The 19,163-nt window shown below is 37.4% G+C and overlaps 1 protein-coding gene across 1 annotated transcript in view; it reads left to right on the top strand.

The window, feature by feature from the left end:
* Positions 1-1,976: 1,976 nt before the first annotated feature.
* Positions 1,977-19,163, top strand: part of Smp_163180 (hypothetical protein) — a gene marked incomplete at its 3' end in the record, with an annotated part of 28,574 nt that continues 11,387 nt past the window's right edge. Inside the window, exons 1-10 of the mRNA XM_018790159.1 lie at positions 1,977-2,009; positions 4,527-4,779; positions 4,813-4,930; positions 4,967-5,054; positions 5,089-5,243; positions 6,886-7,285; positions 9,657-9,800; positions 12,012-12,115; positions 15,959-16,122; positions 16,671-16,833. Coding sequence (XP_018655530.1) covers positions 4,698-4,779; positions 4,813-4,930; positions 4,967-5,054; positions 5,089-5,243; positions 6,886-7,285; positions 9,657-9,800; positions 12,012-12,115; positions 15,959-16,122; positions 16,671-16,833 — 1,418 coding nt within the window. The 5' untranslated portion in view covers positions 1,977-2,009; positions 4,527-4,697. The remainder of the gene's footprint in view (positions 2,010-4,526; positions 4,780-4,812; positions 4,931-4,966; positions 5,055-5,088; positions 5,244-6,885; positions 7,286-9,656; positions 9,801-12,011; positions 12,116-15,958; positions 16,123-16,670; positions 16,834-19,163) is intronic.

Raw genomic sequence — 19,163 nt, 5'->3', positions numbered from 1 at the left:
TTTTCCGCGCTGATTATGATGCCGACACCAATCAGGGTTATCTATCCCTCATGATCTAGAGGCAGATTGTATTCGTGAAGAGCTACGAGGAGTTCGTGAACGTCTACGGTGGTGACAAGTGTTAAGCTAACGTATCAGAGTATGACGGAGTTCTGTAACGCCAGTCCGTGTTGTTTGAGGTGTTTCTTTGGTAGAGTAAACCAGAATCCAGTCATCAGATGCAACAGTTTCGGCTGCGGCGTTGTTTTGAGATGAGACGAGGACCACCTGACACCTGTTAGGGAATCTCAGACAAGAAAAGTTGTTTGAACAGGCCCTCGTGAAAGGTCCACTAACCAATTACCTTTCTCATACCCAGCAACATTTCTATTGCTGAGCCATGTTGCAACTAAATCTCTTGGAAAAGTTGATCTAACCTTTGTCGGTCGGTTAGGTATCCAAGTTTACGAATGGCCTTTTTTAAAGTTTCGAAAGGTTCTGAAGCATCATTATTAAACATACTGGGTGCCACATACTTGTTAAAATAGAGCAGGAATGCACCCACTACTGCGAGAAATTGTGCACATGTGTCTGTCACGTCGTGCTCGTGGAAGTCAGCTTCTGTGTAGCAGAATCAAGTCTTGATGTTGTCGGGCCAAGATGGCATTAGCTGAAATGAGGGAGGCGAAAGAGTCTTGATCCTAAATAACTTAGGAGTCCGTCCCGAAATGGCGAATATAAAGCATACCAATGAACGAGAAAAAATATCCGAAAATATATAAACAATATCACTTCACGTAAGAATACAAATTAAAACATGGTATCTAATGTTCCAACAAGAGGCAGACTCACAGTTTACTGTTTGGTGTGCCAGACCACATCAGTTTCATCACTAAAGATGCCACGAGTATCCAGAGTTTAACAACGCTTTTGCCAGTAACACCTTTATAATCGAAGTATACCAACCCAGTCAAATCAGAAATGAAGGGTTTCCATGATATATTTGATCGATCCATCGAGAAGCGTTCTGTCTAGGCTGACTAACAGTTGCAGGGGGCGGGTAGCACCGTGTACTCACTCGTGATCTGGTGAGGATGAGTGACCAAGCGCCTTCAGCTAAGTGAGTCCATTAAGAGTGTTGCGATCAGCATCAAGTTTTGAAGACTTACAGAGACATCAATTTGGGGATTTATTTACTGCTACAAAAGATCTGGAGGTGACGTAATCACAGTTCTTAACTTTCCTGATGACTGGTTTGTGTTTGATATGTTATTATTCCTCTTGTCTTCTGGAACAAAGAATTTACTAAATAATTCCACAACAGTTCACCTGCCCAGAACAAATTACTTCTCAGCCGACGGTCAATTTTCCAAACGAGTCATCAAAAAATGCATCTCTTTGCCTCAACTCGGGATTGAATCTCTATCCTTCAAAATAAAGTTGGATCACCTATGAGGTCACCATTACCAGAACAAACACAGACCACCCAGCCTTCTGTTTTTCCCAAACTGGAACTTCGAAACACCACGAGAAGGTAAATACGTAACCCAAATTGGCTTGTTCAAGGTGAAGATACAACAGGTATTGTAGTTTGACAATTTACCAGTAACACCTATGATCGAATCGCGCCGACCCAGTAAAATCAAAAGTCAGAAGTGAGGAGGTTGGAAGATATATTTGATAGATTGTCAATATATCGAGGAGTGATTGATCTAATCTGGCTAGTGATCGCAGGAGGCGTTGCGCACGCCATTCGAAACCAGATGCATGATTGAACGCCTTCAGCTATTTGAGTCCATCAAAACTAATGTGGTCAGCATCCAATATCAAACACTGACAGAGCTATTGATTTTGGGGATTTATTTACAGGTACAAAGGGAAGACCAGTCATACGCAAAGGCCTTTTAGGAATGAATTAACAGTGGTTCACATACTTTTGTCCTCAAAATAAGGATCTAAATTTGAACTTTGATAATTTGGTGGTATTATAACTTGTACTCGCTACGGCGTTTTGTTACCGGTCGGCGGTGGTGCGTTATGTAGAACTTTTCCACTAGGTTTTATTATTTTGTGAATGGGTTCATATAGATCCCCAATTCAGATGCAGTCAATGAGTAGCCTTTAGTTAGTACCCCCAAAATTGTTTACACTTTATATAAATAAATATATTTTTGGAAATTGATTAGACTTAGCGTTCACTGATATACAGGGCAGATAACAATACACCTCTCAATTTACCTTATAGAACCCCGGTGAGCATTAAAGTTTGGCAAGAAATTTAGCAATCCATTCGTCCACAACCGATTAACCAGGAATTCCTTGACCGATCTGCATATATGTTTTTTTCCAAGTTTTCAAGCTTCAACAAAACACTATTGTATACAATTATTTCAGTATTGTGGTGTAATTGTATTTATTGTCAAGGATACAACTATATGTGTAGCAAGTTATCTAAATAGTACATGTAGGTCGTCCAGTCTTATTGACTTTCATGTGCTTGAAGTGGTGATCCCCTTGAGTATAGCATTCTATTTACTGTTCATGGAAATTCGTCCGACCTCATTCACACAGCTTATTCTGTATTTAGAGGTAGCTTGTAAGCGCAGGCTCCTAAGGTTGTTTGTGGCATTATAGCTGATGTCAGTTCGTGATGAAAACCCTAAATCTAATTCCTAACCCTAACTATCAACGGTAAATATTAATCCTAATTCCTCACGCTAGTTCGCAACCCTCATTTAGCCATAGTATGTCGGTGGACATTCCCAAAGTCTTTCAAGGGTCGCTCAAAGGTAGTCCATAAATTGTAGTCTCACCAATCTCCTAAGTTTTAGTCACCTAACATTCAAAACACGTTCTCCACGCGAATTACGGTAGGGATTCTATGACATCTTGTTAATGTCGGTGGATGTTTCCTTAGTTTGCGTGATAACATATTTTGGATCTAATTATAAAGGTGCTTTACTCTGCCATTTCCAATTGTGTTATCTGCGTCCCAACATTTGTTTTCGTTCTACAGTAAGCGACAAGTTTCATGATGACTATATAACTCTTAGCTGATGCTCCCGAGTTAACTTTTCAGCAGGCTGAAAAAGCTTCTGAGCTTATCATTGCTATATCAGTCTCCAATGTTTTGAAACGATCTGACAACTCAGCTTAGTAGAATATAACAATATCAAACTTAAAGGCGATAACTGTATGATCACGCTTTCCAAGAAATGAGGGTTGTGTACCGAAAAGATTGCAGAAGTACTAAGCTCTATAATGTCATACCTGTTGTTCAAGGGTCTGAGAGGTTATGGCTTTTGGGAGCTTGTAGCAAATAAGTTCGTTTATGGCTCCATTACAAGATCTACTTTTCTAGTCATTGAGTTAGATAACTTGAACATATCATCCTATCGTCTCCCACACCCCACTGCTTGCTAAACATGGAATTGAATGGATAAAGATAAATGATAGCTAGTTTATCGTACAACGCCGTGATGTAAAAACATCTATCAAATATTTACCCGCCCTCAGATACCCTGGTACGGCCGAGGGTGGGGAGAATCCGCTCTCCCTCTCCAAATGCTCTCACATGGCCACGCGTATATAGCCTCTGCCACGGAAGTCCTACCCACTGCCTTCTCGTGGCGGGGGTGTTGTTTACGAAATTGAGAGGACGAAAAGCCAATGTCCGACGCTCTAACCGGGTTGGTGGACACGGAAAGTCCACCTAGGGGAGTTGGAAAACCCTGATTCCAAACGAATGGTGCACATGAGCTCCAGGATCCTGATGGAACGAATGGCGTATGAACCAATTATTTGGTCACCAGCTACCATGGAACTGCATCTCACGATGCTCCACTGCCTTGTGGATCAGACCTTTTGGTCAAAGGCTCGGGGTGTGGCCCCCTAAGAAAACTACCTACTTCAGTCTGGGCATCTGGGCAGTATCACAGCCCTCAAGCGAATCGAATGAGATTTGTGAGGCGCATATTTATCTGGTGCTTCCTTGTACCAATATTTATGTGTTTAAATAAATAAATAAATAAACTTGTTTGGTAGGCTGAGTATTGATATTCTTTTGATGCTCTTTGATTCCATGTGGTGGTTCGAGAGCTTCTTGGTCCGGGATTTTTACTACGGGAGATGCCTCGCTTTCCAATTCTTATAGCGTTGCTGAGCTTCTCATCTTACCTTATATTTTGAATTTCCTTATACACCGATAAATTTGCTATTTCTGGAGCTTAGTTCGTCTACCAGTTTCTACAAAGGGTCATTTTGTGCGATAGGCATAGGTTTAGGTAGCATGATTTCCCAAATTTTAGGATCCCTAATTATTTTCATTTGAATTAGAGCTTAAGACTGAAAGTCTGAAAAAATCAGTGTAGCTGAGTTAAAGCAGGTTTTCGTTTGTCGATACATGCTTAAATTAAAATATTATGGTTCATGATGCATACAGTTTCCGTAGCTAAATGTGTTGGAACAGATTTACGTTGGTCCATCAAACTCAATGTTGTTCACTGCACTAACGTACTTGTAACTTTCCGATGTCCTTTCTTTTTTAGAAATCGTTCAGTTAATCGGAGCATTCCACTCCGTATTCAACCATTTCACAAATACATACGAATATTATTTCTGTACCATTTCTATTACTTTCAGAAATGCGGAATAGTCTCAGTTACAAACTTATTTTTCTTAATAGTACTGATAGAAATGCTGCAAGTCATAAAAGGAATATGTATATTGAATTTTTAAGCTTATGGTGCATCCAGTATCAGTGGTACAGAGACCCCTTCAAGTTATGGATTCAATCAATATGTGAGTTGACTATCTAATTATATGATTCTATAGCTGTTGATTCATTTTTCCTATTTGGATGCGTTGATTGTGGCGAAAGTGTTGAAGATGAATGGTTCATTGTTTGGATGCTTTCCGAAATAAGCAAATTAGATCCAGAAGTTATTATTCAGTTAGTTAAATGCTCACTTTCTATCAAGAGATTTAGAGTTACTGATGAAGACGGTGAATTCCTTCTTATCGAATGTGCGAATCAGTTACCAAGCTGGATCAATCCTGAGAATGCTGAGAATCGTGTAAGTGAATGTTTATTTTCATGTAAATATCTAGGTTTGGTTTTACCGAGGAGAATTATGTATTCTTTGCAAAGACAGAAAGTTAAAAATAACATTAAATAATGCACTAGAGGCTTTCAGAAATTTCGACAAAGCTGCATTTCTTACATCAGATAATATACAAGCTAGTATACAGGCAAAAACAAAAAAGTATGTTCCCATTTATTTTGTGTTTACAAATTTACCTTTGAAATTTATTCAGTGTCGTTATAAACCTTGGCTTTTGATTCGTTTAATATTTATTGGAATGAAAAATACGAACTTCTATCGTGAAATAAGACCTTATAAACATCTTATATTCTATTGTCACTTTCACTTGATTCTATGGGTCCTAAACGTAAAATAGTTTTTGTCTATCTATATAAGACACCAGTATTTACACTATCACTACCCCAGTTACTAACTTACTATTATATATTATTATAACGGAAGAAATACTGTAGAATTTGGGACTGGTTTTTCGATTTATTATTAATTATAGTTTTTTATAATTACTGAGTAATTAAATTACTATGTATGTAAATTGCATTTATCAAAAACTTTAGGTTGACATATAAACTACTGTTGTAGGAGTTGTTATCTGTAATTTGTTGCCAATCTATTACAGTCTCTCCTTTTCACAAGCAATTTTAGCTTATTCATGTATGATTGTTATTTTTCATTTTATGATGTTATGCTTTCTGGTATGTCAGTATATAAACCACATCTGTTTGCAATACAAATATAGTAGAGGCTTGCTGCTACTTCTGGACTCAAGGGTATTTGCATAGAGGAGCTAGCAGATAGTCAGCAAATAGGAATCTGGATGCGGGCTCAAGATCAATAGTGCTGGTCGATTGTGTAATTGTCCATTCCAGGCAGTGAGTTATAAAGTACATACCAAATCAAAAGAGAATTGTGATTCTGATTGGTGACTGGGCACGTGATGTCGGTCAGCGGATTTGAAGACAACATGTATACTGTTTGTATATGTATATACTCACACACATAAGCCACTTTACTGTCTGTTTGGTTTCATCTGCTTATATCATTGTAAACGTCTGGATGAAATAAGTACAACCTTGATAGGTATCGACCGATAGCTGGAAACATAAACCAATTTTATAGCATATTTGAAGGTATTTCTATAGGGTGGGCGTACTGAATTTATGATCTTGGGCATAATCATGAATGTATATACCAAGCCGTATTGTTATCCCAGTGGTTTTAAACAAAGCAGAGTCAAATGGTGGTTCGTTGTGGAACCTGGGGTGTGTGTCCCATCATACTTAGGACTTGTCACTTGTAAGTATCTACAGCCATGTTAATGTTCACAACGGTACTCAACCCACTACTTCTCTCTCCAAACGCCCACCGTGTTATCCACTTAGCTACTAAGTCCAAATAGTCACTGACTTCTGTAACAGGATGAATTTCAATTCATTTTTGTTGGTTGCTAAAATCTTCCTGTTGATGTTATGGGGAGATTTAAGCAATCAACAAAAATGAATTGAAATTCATCCTGTTACAGAAGTCAGTGACTATTTGGACTTAGTAGCTAAGTGGATAACACGGTGGGCGTTTGGAGAGAGAAGTAGTGGGTTGAGTACCGTTGTGAACATTAACATGGCTGTAGATACTTACAAGTGACAAGTCCTAAATATGATGATGCACGCGACCTGGATCTCACTGCTATCCATAATACATTTAGTAAATAAGTTACACTAGGTGTTTACTCAATATGTGATAATTATGTTGTACACATTCAATTTCTCAATGCCTCAGCTAATATTTTACTAACTCTTCTCTTAAGATATCCAGATTTTGTTAAGACTTCGCATTTGGCTCACATTACTGTTCCATACGCGGTCGCAGCTGTTTTTACAGTTTTTGGCTCAAAGGATATAATTAATTCATCTATTGATGTTCTAGCTGATAAAATTTCCGAACATTCTGCTGTACAGTCATGGTTAAGGCTGTTTAACAATAATTCAACCATTTTTGCAAACCGTTGCAAGAATAAGGGTGGTGTTCGTAAATCGAGCTGGCCGAGATTAGCTGAATTATCGAATTCATATGTAACAATCCCAATGCGATTCAACAGACTTCGTTACGCTCTACTGCGTTCTTTACCAACACCAAGCGGATTTGAACAACCTCCAAATGATGATCTGGCTTCCAGCCGTTTAGGTGCTGAACTTGGATTAAAATTGGTTAGTTTGTTAGTGTCTCAATGTGATAATTCCTGCTTGTATCTGCTGTTTTTCATGATTCAGTTGTCTTTTTAATTTGTAATTTGGATGTACATATACAAAGGGGACTCACAATCTCTGTGATCTTTAGTGTCAAGCTGAGAACTATAAATAAAGTTCCGTCTGTTAACACAAATGGTGTTTGCTGTATGTTGGTCCTGTTTAAGATGTCTCAAAAACCGTATTTAACAATCTGATTCTCATTAATATAGAGGTTTTGTAAAGGCTGATAAGTTTTCATAGTTTGCATCATAGAATGATCTTAGGTAAACCATCATTGAAAACTATAAAACATTGGACAGCTGTTTATTCCTAGTGTTGGACACCCTAGCAACTTGCATTCGATACTCCCACCGGAGATTCAACCTGGAACCTTCGCTCTCGCGCACGAATGCCTAACCTCTAGACCACTAAGCCGTCACCTAATAGTCTACGTCTAACTTCAATCGATTCACGATATTGGTCGATCATCTTTCATTGCGCATGATGAATAACTGTCTCACATCCGATTAAAGTTGGACGTATACACCATTGAATGCCAGCTTCATGACCTAGAGTTTAGGCGATTTTAAGCAAAGTCGAAGGTCCTGGGTTCGGTCTCCGATGGGATCATGGATGAACATTACTGGAGAGTCCTATACTAGAATGAAACTGCTGCCCAGTGCTCCCTTACCTACTTACTCCTGTTACCTCTCGTGGAGGAGCATAGGTCGCACACCAGCATTCTCCATCCAACCCTGTCCTGGGCAATCCTTTCCAGTTGCTATTCATCCTTTTCATATCTGCTTCTATTTCCCAGAGTAATGTGTTCTTTGGCCTTCCTTTTTTCCGCTTCCCTTCAGGATTCCAAGTTAGGGCTTGCCTCGTGATGCAGTTTAGTGATTTCCTCAATGTATGTCCTATAGAGAGTCTTCATTGGTGCTGTGGACACTGTTTTATGTTGTTGATTTTTGGCTTTTAGCTTCAGTGAAACCCAACTTTGAAAATCTGATCGATTCTCTCTGCACGAACGCTAAACAAATCTGTGCCGATGATACAATCAATATTGAACTTGATAAACTACGGCAGATACTAATCAACAATGGATATCCATTTAGATTCAATAAGTTAAATGTGAAATCGAAAAAAACATCATAAAATAGTGTACACAGCACCAATGAAGACTCTCTTCATGAACATTCAGTCTAAATTAGATACTGTAACAGGGATTCCGAAAAACAGACCTTCAAGATCTCTCAGAAAAACATTCTAATCGTCTGAACTTTGTATTAGCTTTTTCGGCCGTCATGAAGGATAAGCTCCCGCTTTATGCTAAATCAATGTGCATCTATCAGTTTACTTACTCATGTGGAGCAGGTTATATTGGCCGCACGAAGCAAGCTCTTTCAAAGCGCATCTCCAAACATTACCGTAAAGAAAATTGTTTTCGCTGAATTGCCTTCTTTTTTCTTCAATGACCTAATGAGTCTCTTTCGCTAACTTTTATCTATACTAATAACTGTTTACGTCTCCTGACAGGATTTATGTTGAGTGTAAGGGAAGTAATTTGTCTGTTAACCAACAACATGAAGTGATTAGGTAAGATCATAAAAATATTTTCGTCTATGTTATTGATACATCTCATTTTTAAGAATTACTGGTAAGGTCGTCTTAAGTATAAAACAGTCCATAGCAAATTGGATGAACTACTGAGATTATTTTTAGTGAATTCGGATTGTTACTAGCAGTGGAATCCAGAAAACGTGTTTCGTCTCATACAAACTCTTAGAGATATCAGAAATTGTCTAACTTTTCTGTGTTTTTTTTAATATCAATGTTTTCGAAAGAAAAAAACATTCTGTCAGATCTAAAATTGTGTCAATTTGAATTGATTAGTTCATAACAATCCTATGGACTTTATAATTATTCGAAGTTGTACTACTTGGGTTTGACGTACTATGGTTAAATTAGCTCGTATCTAGGTTCGCTTGGAGTTGCATTGACACTACGCGTAACGGTTATTATGTTAGTATATATGGAAGTATCGAAATTCTACCAGCATTACTTGTCTAGTTGAATGACCTGATTTGGAACGATACATTATAAACTAATATTTGTTATCCAGTACTTAAAATTAGTGTTTAAGTCCTCAGCTATTAAATCGATTATTCAACCCATTTAATATGTGATATTTGTCCTTTTATAAGCAATTTGGCAGAATAGTACGTTATGTAGTGTCTAAACAAAGCCATTTCCTTCGGTTTTTATCCTACTAAAACAATTGTTTTGCTGATCAGTAGGGAAATTAGTTCAAATATTTCATGACTTCAACACTTTTCTAACTTTATTTCAGTGCATTGGACTTGATTTATTGTTAAATTTTGTGGGAAAACATGAACAAGATCTGGACTTTTCTCCATATTTCATCGCTTCCGCCGAATCTAAAGAGAAATGGAATAAATTTATAGAAAGACTGACTAGTAGCAGTTATTTTCAGGTAATTCTTTGGACATTCTCGATAACCTGAACACTCTATCTTTAATTCTGTATTGATGGCTGATTCGAAAAAAACTACATGAATCCGTTTAATTTAATGGGATCAATGACCCCCTTTATTCTAATAATGGTGTCCTTAGTTTCATGTTATTGACATAGGCAGTATACAAATAAATTGCACTTAAAGCACTCTAAACTAATTTTTGTGTTCATAGAAGCAAACTGCAACCATGTAGTTTCAGAGATTTGACATGACTGTCAGAGTTGATTGGAACATAGAACTACAGTAATGAAGTAACTGAATGTGCAGATAACTATCAGATGTGAAATTTTTAGATTTATATTTCATAAATCATGACGGTTCGTATTTCGAGCAAATATAGGGAAATAAAAGGAAATATTCGTAGTCGGTTATTTTTATTATTTATTTAAACACATAAATATTGGTACAAAGGGGCACCAGATACATATGCTCCGCACAAATCATTCGATTTGCGTGAGGGCTGCGATACTGCCCAGATGCCCAAACTGAAGCAGGTGGTTTTCTTAGGGGGCCACACCCCGAGCCTTTGACCAAAAGGTCTGATCCACAAGGCAGTGGAGCATCGTGAAGAGATGCAGTCCCATAGTAACTGGTGACCAACAATTGATTCATACGCCATTTGTTCCTTCAGGATACTGGAGCCCATGTGCACCATTCGTTTGGAATCAGGGTTTTCCAACTCCCCTAGGTGGACTTTCCGTGTCCACCAACCCGGTTAAAGCGTCGGACATTGGCTTTTCGTCCTCTCACTTTCGTAAACAACATCCCCGCCACTGTGAGAAGGCAGTGAGTAGGACTTCCGTGGCAGAGGCTATATACGCGTGGCCATGTGAGAGCATTTGGAGAGGGAGAGCGGACTCTCCCCACTCTCGGCCGTACCAGGGGGGGCTCGTAGTCGGTTTATCAGACTGAGCATATATTTTGATTGATTTATCAAGTATTCCCCGGGGCTGCGATGTTTATCATGTGTTGAGATTTTGGGAATTCATGTTATTTACGTGAATAGCGTTTTGATTATCTTTCAGATTATTGTTTGCTCTGTAGCAGTTGTTGATCGCTGTTGGTTTGTCACTTGATGTGCTTTCGGTTTATTTCAATTCTGATACATATGAAATAAATCATTTTGATGATATAAACAAGAATCTTTTGTGGTTGATTTATGTTGAAAAAGAAGTTGAGATATTTACCATTTTAGCATAAGGAGTTGAGTAGTTGACTATCTTGACGTCATCATTCAGTCAAGCTTCTCTATTGCTCTGAGTGAGCTTCTCAACCAGAAAATCTCATCACAGGTTCTTTATCTAGTCATTGTCAACCTTCATAATCTGATACGTTAGTTCCCCTTAATATAATTTACTAGTTTATCTCTTGCATAATCAGATAATGGTGAAGTACTTTAAAACTTGTGACTAGACATTGATTTCAGGATTGTGTTTTCCCCACCAAATCACGTTAAATGATGCTTCAAATAGTTTTTCCTAGCTAGTGCTTTTTTAGTAATTTTTTTAGGGGACAGAATTGTTAACCCTCATGCTCAATCCTCCTTCTGTATGTAGACTTGGGATCGGCAGTAACCTTTGAAGGGTTCCAGGTAGAGTTACCACATCAACACGGTGGAGCAAGATTAACAAAATGAGTCAAAATAATCACTATGGCAATGACAAAAATGACTGATGGGCATATGGTTCGAACAAAGAAGTAAAATAAAGTATTAGAAATTGCGAAGAAATATTGAAAATAAGATTTAGGAGAGGAAAAGGAATGACTTGTGTGTATCACTGTGACGGATTTCGTTCCATTCCACCTAAGGTCTCCCAGCACTGACCGCAATTGTCTTCCGAACCAAAAGCACAGTCTGTACATGTTAACACAGCTCAGATCCAGTCAATGACTTCAGTGATTAATGTTGTCTCTTGGTCTGATCACTCCTGGCTTCCAACTTACTAATAAACTGACAGGTATTTCGCATACATATGTTAGGTGGAGCTGGTTATCCTTGTCGAAATGTAATTTATCACCAACCTGCTATCTTAAGTATTGTGTTTGGAGATATTAACATGATAAACTTATCAATACTTTCTAATAATTTCAGTTACGATAAATTACGATTTAAATATCGGAATTTTTAACATCATCATCTGAGTGTGAAAAAATATTTTATTCTTTTAGGGTGTTTCAGAAGAATCGTGGTTGCATAATGAACTACTGCAGCAAGCGCAGTGGCACTTTCTTGAGTTTCTTCCAGATAAGCCACCTGGACCACCAATCTGCAGGTATGTTTAGATATAACTTATATTTATGACTATGGAGTACTTCTAATTTATCCTCACCAGGCCTTTCCGAACTGAGGGTGTTCGTCGACTGCGCGTTTGATTTTCGTTTCTTTTGAAGGATTTCTGACATCCAATAGTAGTACTATGTTAGTAACCGTGAGAGCTGGCAGTGTGTGTTTCCGAGCAGTGAGTTATTGTTATCATCCCAAAACACGATGCAGTGGTCTGAACATGTTTTACGGTTGCCATCCCAGCGATTTCTATGTAGTGTTTTGTTAGTCGACTCCGAGACTTGTTAGAAAAACGGGAGAGGCTCTCAGTTTATGACTAAGAGCCGTGGTATAAAAGAGTGATGGATAGGACTGGAACCTGTCGGTCTATCATGACTCTCTGGTTTATACACAACTCAATGGCTTGATATGTTGTCAGATATGTCTCAGAATAGGAGCCATCAACTATCCTGCTGTAGTTTTCGTTTGCACTTGCCAGGCGAAGTCAGGGAAACACCATTAGCTGAAAGACCTCTTTTTCGGTTGTACCGTTAACTGAACTGTATTTGCTATTATACACCATTAAACTGTTGCTACATTACATAATATATGAAAGCAAATTGACAAAATATTTTGATGAAAAGTTAATGATGTGGTAGTTATGTAAAAATCATGAGACAGATATTAAAATATGTAAAAATACAAATGTGAAAGAAACTAGGAAATTGTTTTAGTATTTTTAAAAGAATAGGTTTAATCAAAGTTCAGCTAAAAATGTTAGATTGGGAATTTTCACTGTAAATATGCGTGTAGATTATAACCTTTTGTTAAAACATGTATGTAGTTCGCATTTAAACAAAAAACATTAAGCCCAGCAAACGGATCTCTTAACGAACCTATTATCAAGCTGAACAATGGTATATGCACATATATATGAAAATCTTTTTAGGCATTAATTCCGCGAGGACACATGAACAGAAAATAAACATGGTAACGTAGTAGAAAGGTTATGCTACTAGACTACCCAATGTAAATAGTAACAATAAAAGATCGTTTGTATGTAGATGAAAAACTCTCAGCTCGGATACGAGAACACGTTCTAGTGGGATTCTACAAGGGTAAGAGAAAAGTAGTTAGAAGTCCCATTCCTAAACATTTAGTGGATTCCAATTACTCCACTAATCCACAAGTTGATTTTAAGTTCTTAAAACGGCAGAAGCTCTTTCCATCTATGAGATAAAGCCAGAACTGTGCGTGAGAATAAAGTACGTGTTATCCTTATCTTTGCCATGGCCCCAAACTATTATTATTATTATTTTCGTATTTAAAAACATCCCCCTCTCTTTTGAGTTATTTCTCGTATCTCCATGACCTTATTCATAATTGTTTCTGATATCACTTTATTTAATTTAACTCCTGTATTGCTTTTAATCATCGTAATAAAAACTTTTTAATTATTTTAGTCCATTTACATTATAATCCGTTGCTAACTTATTAATTTCTTATTTGCACACATGCAATGTTTTATTGTTAATATTTACATTACGTAATCATATGTTATTACCTTTTTATTACATTGCCATGTTTATTTTTTGTTCATATGTCCTTACAGAATTAGCTCCTAAAATGATTTTCATATGTATATGTATATACGACTGTTCAGCTTGATAATAGATTCGTTAAAAAGAGATCCCTTCGCTGACCTTCGTGTTTTTTTAGTTTATATAGCTGCTGATTTTTAATTATCTCTAGGACTTAAATTCAATATTACTTATTGTGACTTGCTGGTACGAAAGCTGAAATATATTTATTAGAGAACTTTTTTGATTTATCTGATCTCATCAGACTACTCAGTGATGTAATGTTCCCTTCAAAATGTATCAAAATTAAATTATTTCAGATTTTTCGTTTGTTGATTCCTTTTTGACCATAATTTTGTTGTCATGTTAAGTAAATTTTCAAACTGAACTCTTGGGTTTGGAATCTGTTTGATTGTGGGTAAGGGAGCCCCCGAATGCCCTGATACGGCCGAGAGTGGGGAGAGTCCGCTCTCCCTCTCCAAATGCTCTCACATGGCCACGCGTATATAGCCTCTGCCACGGAAGTCCTACTCACTGCCTTCTCACAGTGGCGGGGATGTTGTTTACGAAAGTGAGAGGACGAAAAGCCAATGTCCGACGCTTTAACCGGGTTGGTGGACACGGAAAGTCCACCTAGGGGAGTTGGAAAACCCTGATTCCAAACGAATGGTGCACATGGGCTCCAGTATCCTGAAGGAACAAATGGCGTATGAATCAATTGTTGGTCACCAGTTACTATGGGACTGCATCTCTTCACGATGCTCCACTGCCTTGTGGATCAGACCTTTTGGTCAAAGGCTCGGGGTGTGGCCCCCTAAGAAAACCACCTGCTTCAGTTTGGGCATCTGGGCAGTATCGCAGCCCTCACGCAAATCGAATGATTTGTGCGGAGCATATGTATCTGGTGCCCCTTTGTACCAATATTTATGTGTTTAAATAAATAAAGTAAAATAATAAGTGGGTAAGGGATGTAAAATTTGCAACCAAAGAATAAATTTCACATATCCCTCATCTAAATGTATACACGCTTCAACAATGTAGTTGAATCAGATAGCTCAGCTGATCAGACAAATTATTACGAGCTCTTAATGATGATTTATGTTTTAACATTCATTTGATTATTGAATAAATTTTCTTGACTTCTTAAATCTCAATTTATCTAGATCAGACTATCTTTAAATATACTTCATTATAATTAACATCAAAAATATTCCCCATCATTCTTTCTATATCAGCATTTCGTGATCATAATTTGTAAGCCAATTAATTTTCTAATTTGAACACTTGAACACTGTTCCAAAGTTATTAGGTTGACATTATAACACATAAACATGCAAGTATTTCATAAACACTTCATAGATAGATCCGTCTTGTTAGATTTTCTATTAATGATTAGTGTAATAAACACTATTGAAATAAAAAACCTTTTACCCGGTTTTATCATATTGGTGAGACTAAAGTGCGTTCCTACATTTATAATTGTTTGATTGCAACGAAATTCCAAAAGCACACAGTTCATACTTGATTGAAGTATTGTTTATGATATGTCGGTAGAATTAGAATATTTTCTGTTTTCCACGATATACTACTACTATACAATAATATGACCGGTTACTACCACTAGGTTAAGTACTCAATTGATACAGTGTACACAGACTGGATAAGGTTATACCAGATACATGACCAAATATAGAGAACCAGAATAAAGACCAAACAAAACTTTATTCAACATCATTATAAGCACTTTATACTTGGTGGGTCAAGATCAGGAATCTATGATAAGGAAGGAGATGAATTAACTAATATATATATATATATATATATATATATATATATATATATATATATATATACCGGTTGCTTGGATCCTCCAATTGTTGTTTAGCATTGCGTCCTAGATTCCACTGCTAGCCACTATCCATCTCTGTTTGAGGTTTATGTACTGTGTTCGAAGCTATACGCTTTATGTTTAAGGACTAGCGATACCGTCCTGCTGCTTAAACTAAAATGGGTGCAGCGGGATTGAAAATCTCAGACCTAGTCGTTGAAAGTTTGTTCCTTTAACTATTATGCTACTGATTTGTTTTCATCTTTATGACAAGCTATAGATTCTTCCCGGTTGAATAATAATACTTATTATTATTGTTTCCAAAACACAATTTATTAACCAATTGTTTTAATAATCATACTTTATTTATGAAATACAGTTTCATGCGTTGTATTCGCTAATCATTTTGACTTCTTTTATTTTAATGTTAAAAATATTGCAGCAGTTCTGATGAATCCCTGTGTAATACACAAACAACACAGAACAACTTTCAGAAACACAGTCAATTTGTATACTCCATTTTAAATTACATGGAGAATAATGAATGTTATTCATCTTGTGTGCAGAGATTTTATTCGTTTGAGGCGAACGGAATACCTCCGGCTGATGGTATGTCTTCGTAGTAAATTAGACACATTAACAGTATATCATTTTGAATAGAATATTATATATATATATATATATATATATATATATATATATATATATTCAGCATTATCCCATACACTACAAGTCGAGCTAGCGACTTTCTCATCTACTATCCTATCTGAAATTTTGATCTTTCATAACGGGTTAATGTCATTGTGTAATTTCTTCGTTTGTTCTACAATGTACGATTTTGCCTTTAGGACAAAGCAGTATATTTTCATAGAATGTAATGTGGTTGAGGCATCAACTGACCAAATGATGGGCAGCTTGAGTAGCTTCATCTTATGATACTAGTCTCCCACCTTGGTAATTCAATGTGTAATTACTTGTCCCAGTGCGAATTTCATATGCCGTTAGTGGATTTTATCTATTTAACGCTCTCAGTGTAATTAATTAGGTCTAAACTTAAGAAATGTATCAGTCTAGGAGACGGATGTATCTGGTGTATAAAGTGATTCAGTAACTTTTTTAATGAAATGTTTTTGATTTGATTACTTTATTCATCTCAGATGAATCTTGGATGTTCGTCACTCCAGAGGAGTTAGACAAAATGTTATTAGAACGAAACGAAATGATTGAGTTGGATCCACCATGCTCGTCGATTTCGTCACTTTTGAAAGGTTTCATGAAATCTTCGTCTTCTTTTAAAGGTGTTGAACCAAGAAAGAAATGGTTAGTTCAATTCTCGTTACTTGGTTATTTGTTTCATAAAAGATGTTTAACTTTAACTCATGTAATTCTGACTTATTTATGAATAATAATAATAACCTAATTCACTACCATGTGTTTATTACAGTGTGAGATTCTCAGAGTTAACGACTGAGAACAGTAGCAGCAAGTTCAACAAACCCATCAACAAAATGGAATAATACAGACAAACGTCACCTATAAGACACGTATATGTTGGCAGTATATTATCATATTTGTATAAATGTTTGAACGGTATTTTTAAGTCGAACAATTGATAAAATAATTTGAAAACTTCGAACAAACAGGGTTAAACAGACATCAATTAATACTTAAGCACGTATAAATACCCCACCTCTTGTCTTACTAAAATGATCTTGATAGTAAAGCTTAAAACCATTTTATGATGCCAAATTATCAACATATAATTCACACAACTAAGACTCTTGTAATACAAATACGCTAAAACTGCTTTACATAATTAAGAATAAGAGAGATTGAAGGGAATTCAATTTTCCTATGGGATATCCGCAGTTTGAACAAAGTATTTCAGGAACGAAAATTTGATAAACTGTCATTCTTTTTGTTTGTTTTCACTAATTATGGAGATGTCCCCAGTTGAATCATAAAGATTCACTAATAATAATCTTGAAATATTCCCCAATATAGATCAACTGCGTAACGCGACCAGTGATAACCCTAGACTTGCATGGTTAACCTTGAGTTGAGGCTGAGTTGGCCATGAATCCTATTAGTCCAGGACGTATTCCCAGTTTCTAGTCCGATAAGAGAACACAACAGCCAAGCTTCTACTTATCTATGTTTGAGGCACTAAATCATTATATCTTAACCACACATAATTTATCAAAGTCCATCGCACCTCAGGTAAGAAATCATATTTTACATACAATCAACCTGTATGTGACACAGAACGGAGCAAACGGTACATAATTTATCAGCATTAATTAAGGGATAATAAAATGAATAGCAATAATCAGTAAGTTCGATGGAAGCTCCCAATAAAGGGAACACAGAAATACTCCGCCTGTAGCTCCTCCAGGGGCTACTGCTGGTCCCAAGCCCGGGTAAAGGAGGAGGGTTGGGCATGGGGTTAGCGACCCCATCCCGTAGAAAATCAACTCGCTAAAAAAACGCTAACCAGAAAAAATCATTCAAACCATTCAAACTCTGCCCTGGGAGTAGAAGGAAAAATGACGTCTCATGATGAAAGCCGAGTTCCTTCGGAAGTCATGAGGCCGATGCACCTTCTTACAACCAGAGCGACAATTTTTATAGGTACATGGAATGTCCGGACAATGTGGGAGACCGGCAGAGTCTTCCAACAACAACGACTGTCTTCAGGAGAACTTCTGTTATACTCCGGTCATGAAGAAGAAAATGCCCCACATACACAAGGAGTGGCACTGATGCTGTCTAGAAAAGCACAAAATGCACTTATAGGATGGGAATCTCATGGACCGAGGATCATCAAAGCCTCCTTCAAAACAAAGAGAGAGGCCATTACAATGAACATCATCCAATGCTATGCGCCGACCAACGACTACGATGAAGACGCTAAAAACCAATTCTACGATAGGCTGCAGTCAATCTTCGAGAAGTGCCCAACCAAGGACCTGACCATTCTAATGGGAGATTTCAATGCCAAGGTTGGAAAGGACAACACTGGATACGAAGACGTCATGGGACAACATGGACTGGGAGGAAGGAACGAAAACGGTGAGAGATTTGCAAACCTATGTGCCTTCAATAAACTGGTCATAGGTGGCACCATATTCCCACACAAAAACATACACAAAGCCACTTGGATTTCACCGGATCACACTACACAAAATCAAATCGACCATGTCTGCATCAACAAAAAGTTCAGGAGGACGATGGAGGATGTGAGAACCAGAAGAGGAGCTGATATAGCATCCGATCACCATTTGCTGGTCGCCAAGATGAAACTAAAACTCAAGAAGCACTGGACAATGGCGCGGACAACATCACAAAAGTTTAACACGGCCTTTCTTCGAGATGCTGACAAACTTAACGAATTTAACATAGCCCTCAGCAACAGGTTCGAGGCCTTTCATGACCTACTCAATGGAGAGGGAACCACCATAGAGAGCAGCTGGAAAGGTATCAAGGAGGCAATCGTTTCAACATGTCAGGAGGTTCTGGGCCAAAAGAAGCACCATCACAAGGAATGGATCACTGTTGGTACACTGGATAAAATTGAAGCAAGGAGGAACAAGAAGGTAGCAATCAATATCAGCCGAACAAGAGCAGAAAAAGCCAAGGCACAAGCCGAA

Source organism: Schistosoma mansoni, chromosome W (genome assembly GCF_000237925.1).
Source record: "Schistosoma mansoni strain Puerto Rico chromosome W, complete genome".
Taxonomy (NCBI): Eukaryota; Metazoa; Platyhelminthes; class Trematoda; order Strigeidida; family Schistosomatidae; genus Schistosoma; species Schistosoma mansoni.
The sequence above is the reverse complement of the archived record's forward strand: the minus strand, read 5'-3'. Positions and strand labels throughout refer to the sequence as shown.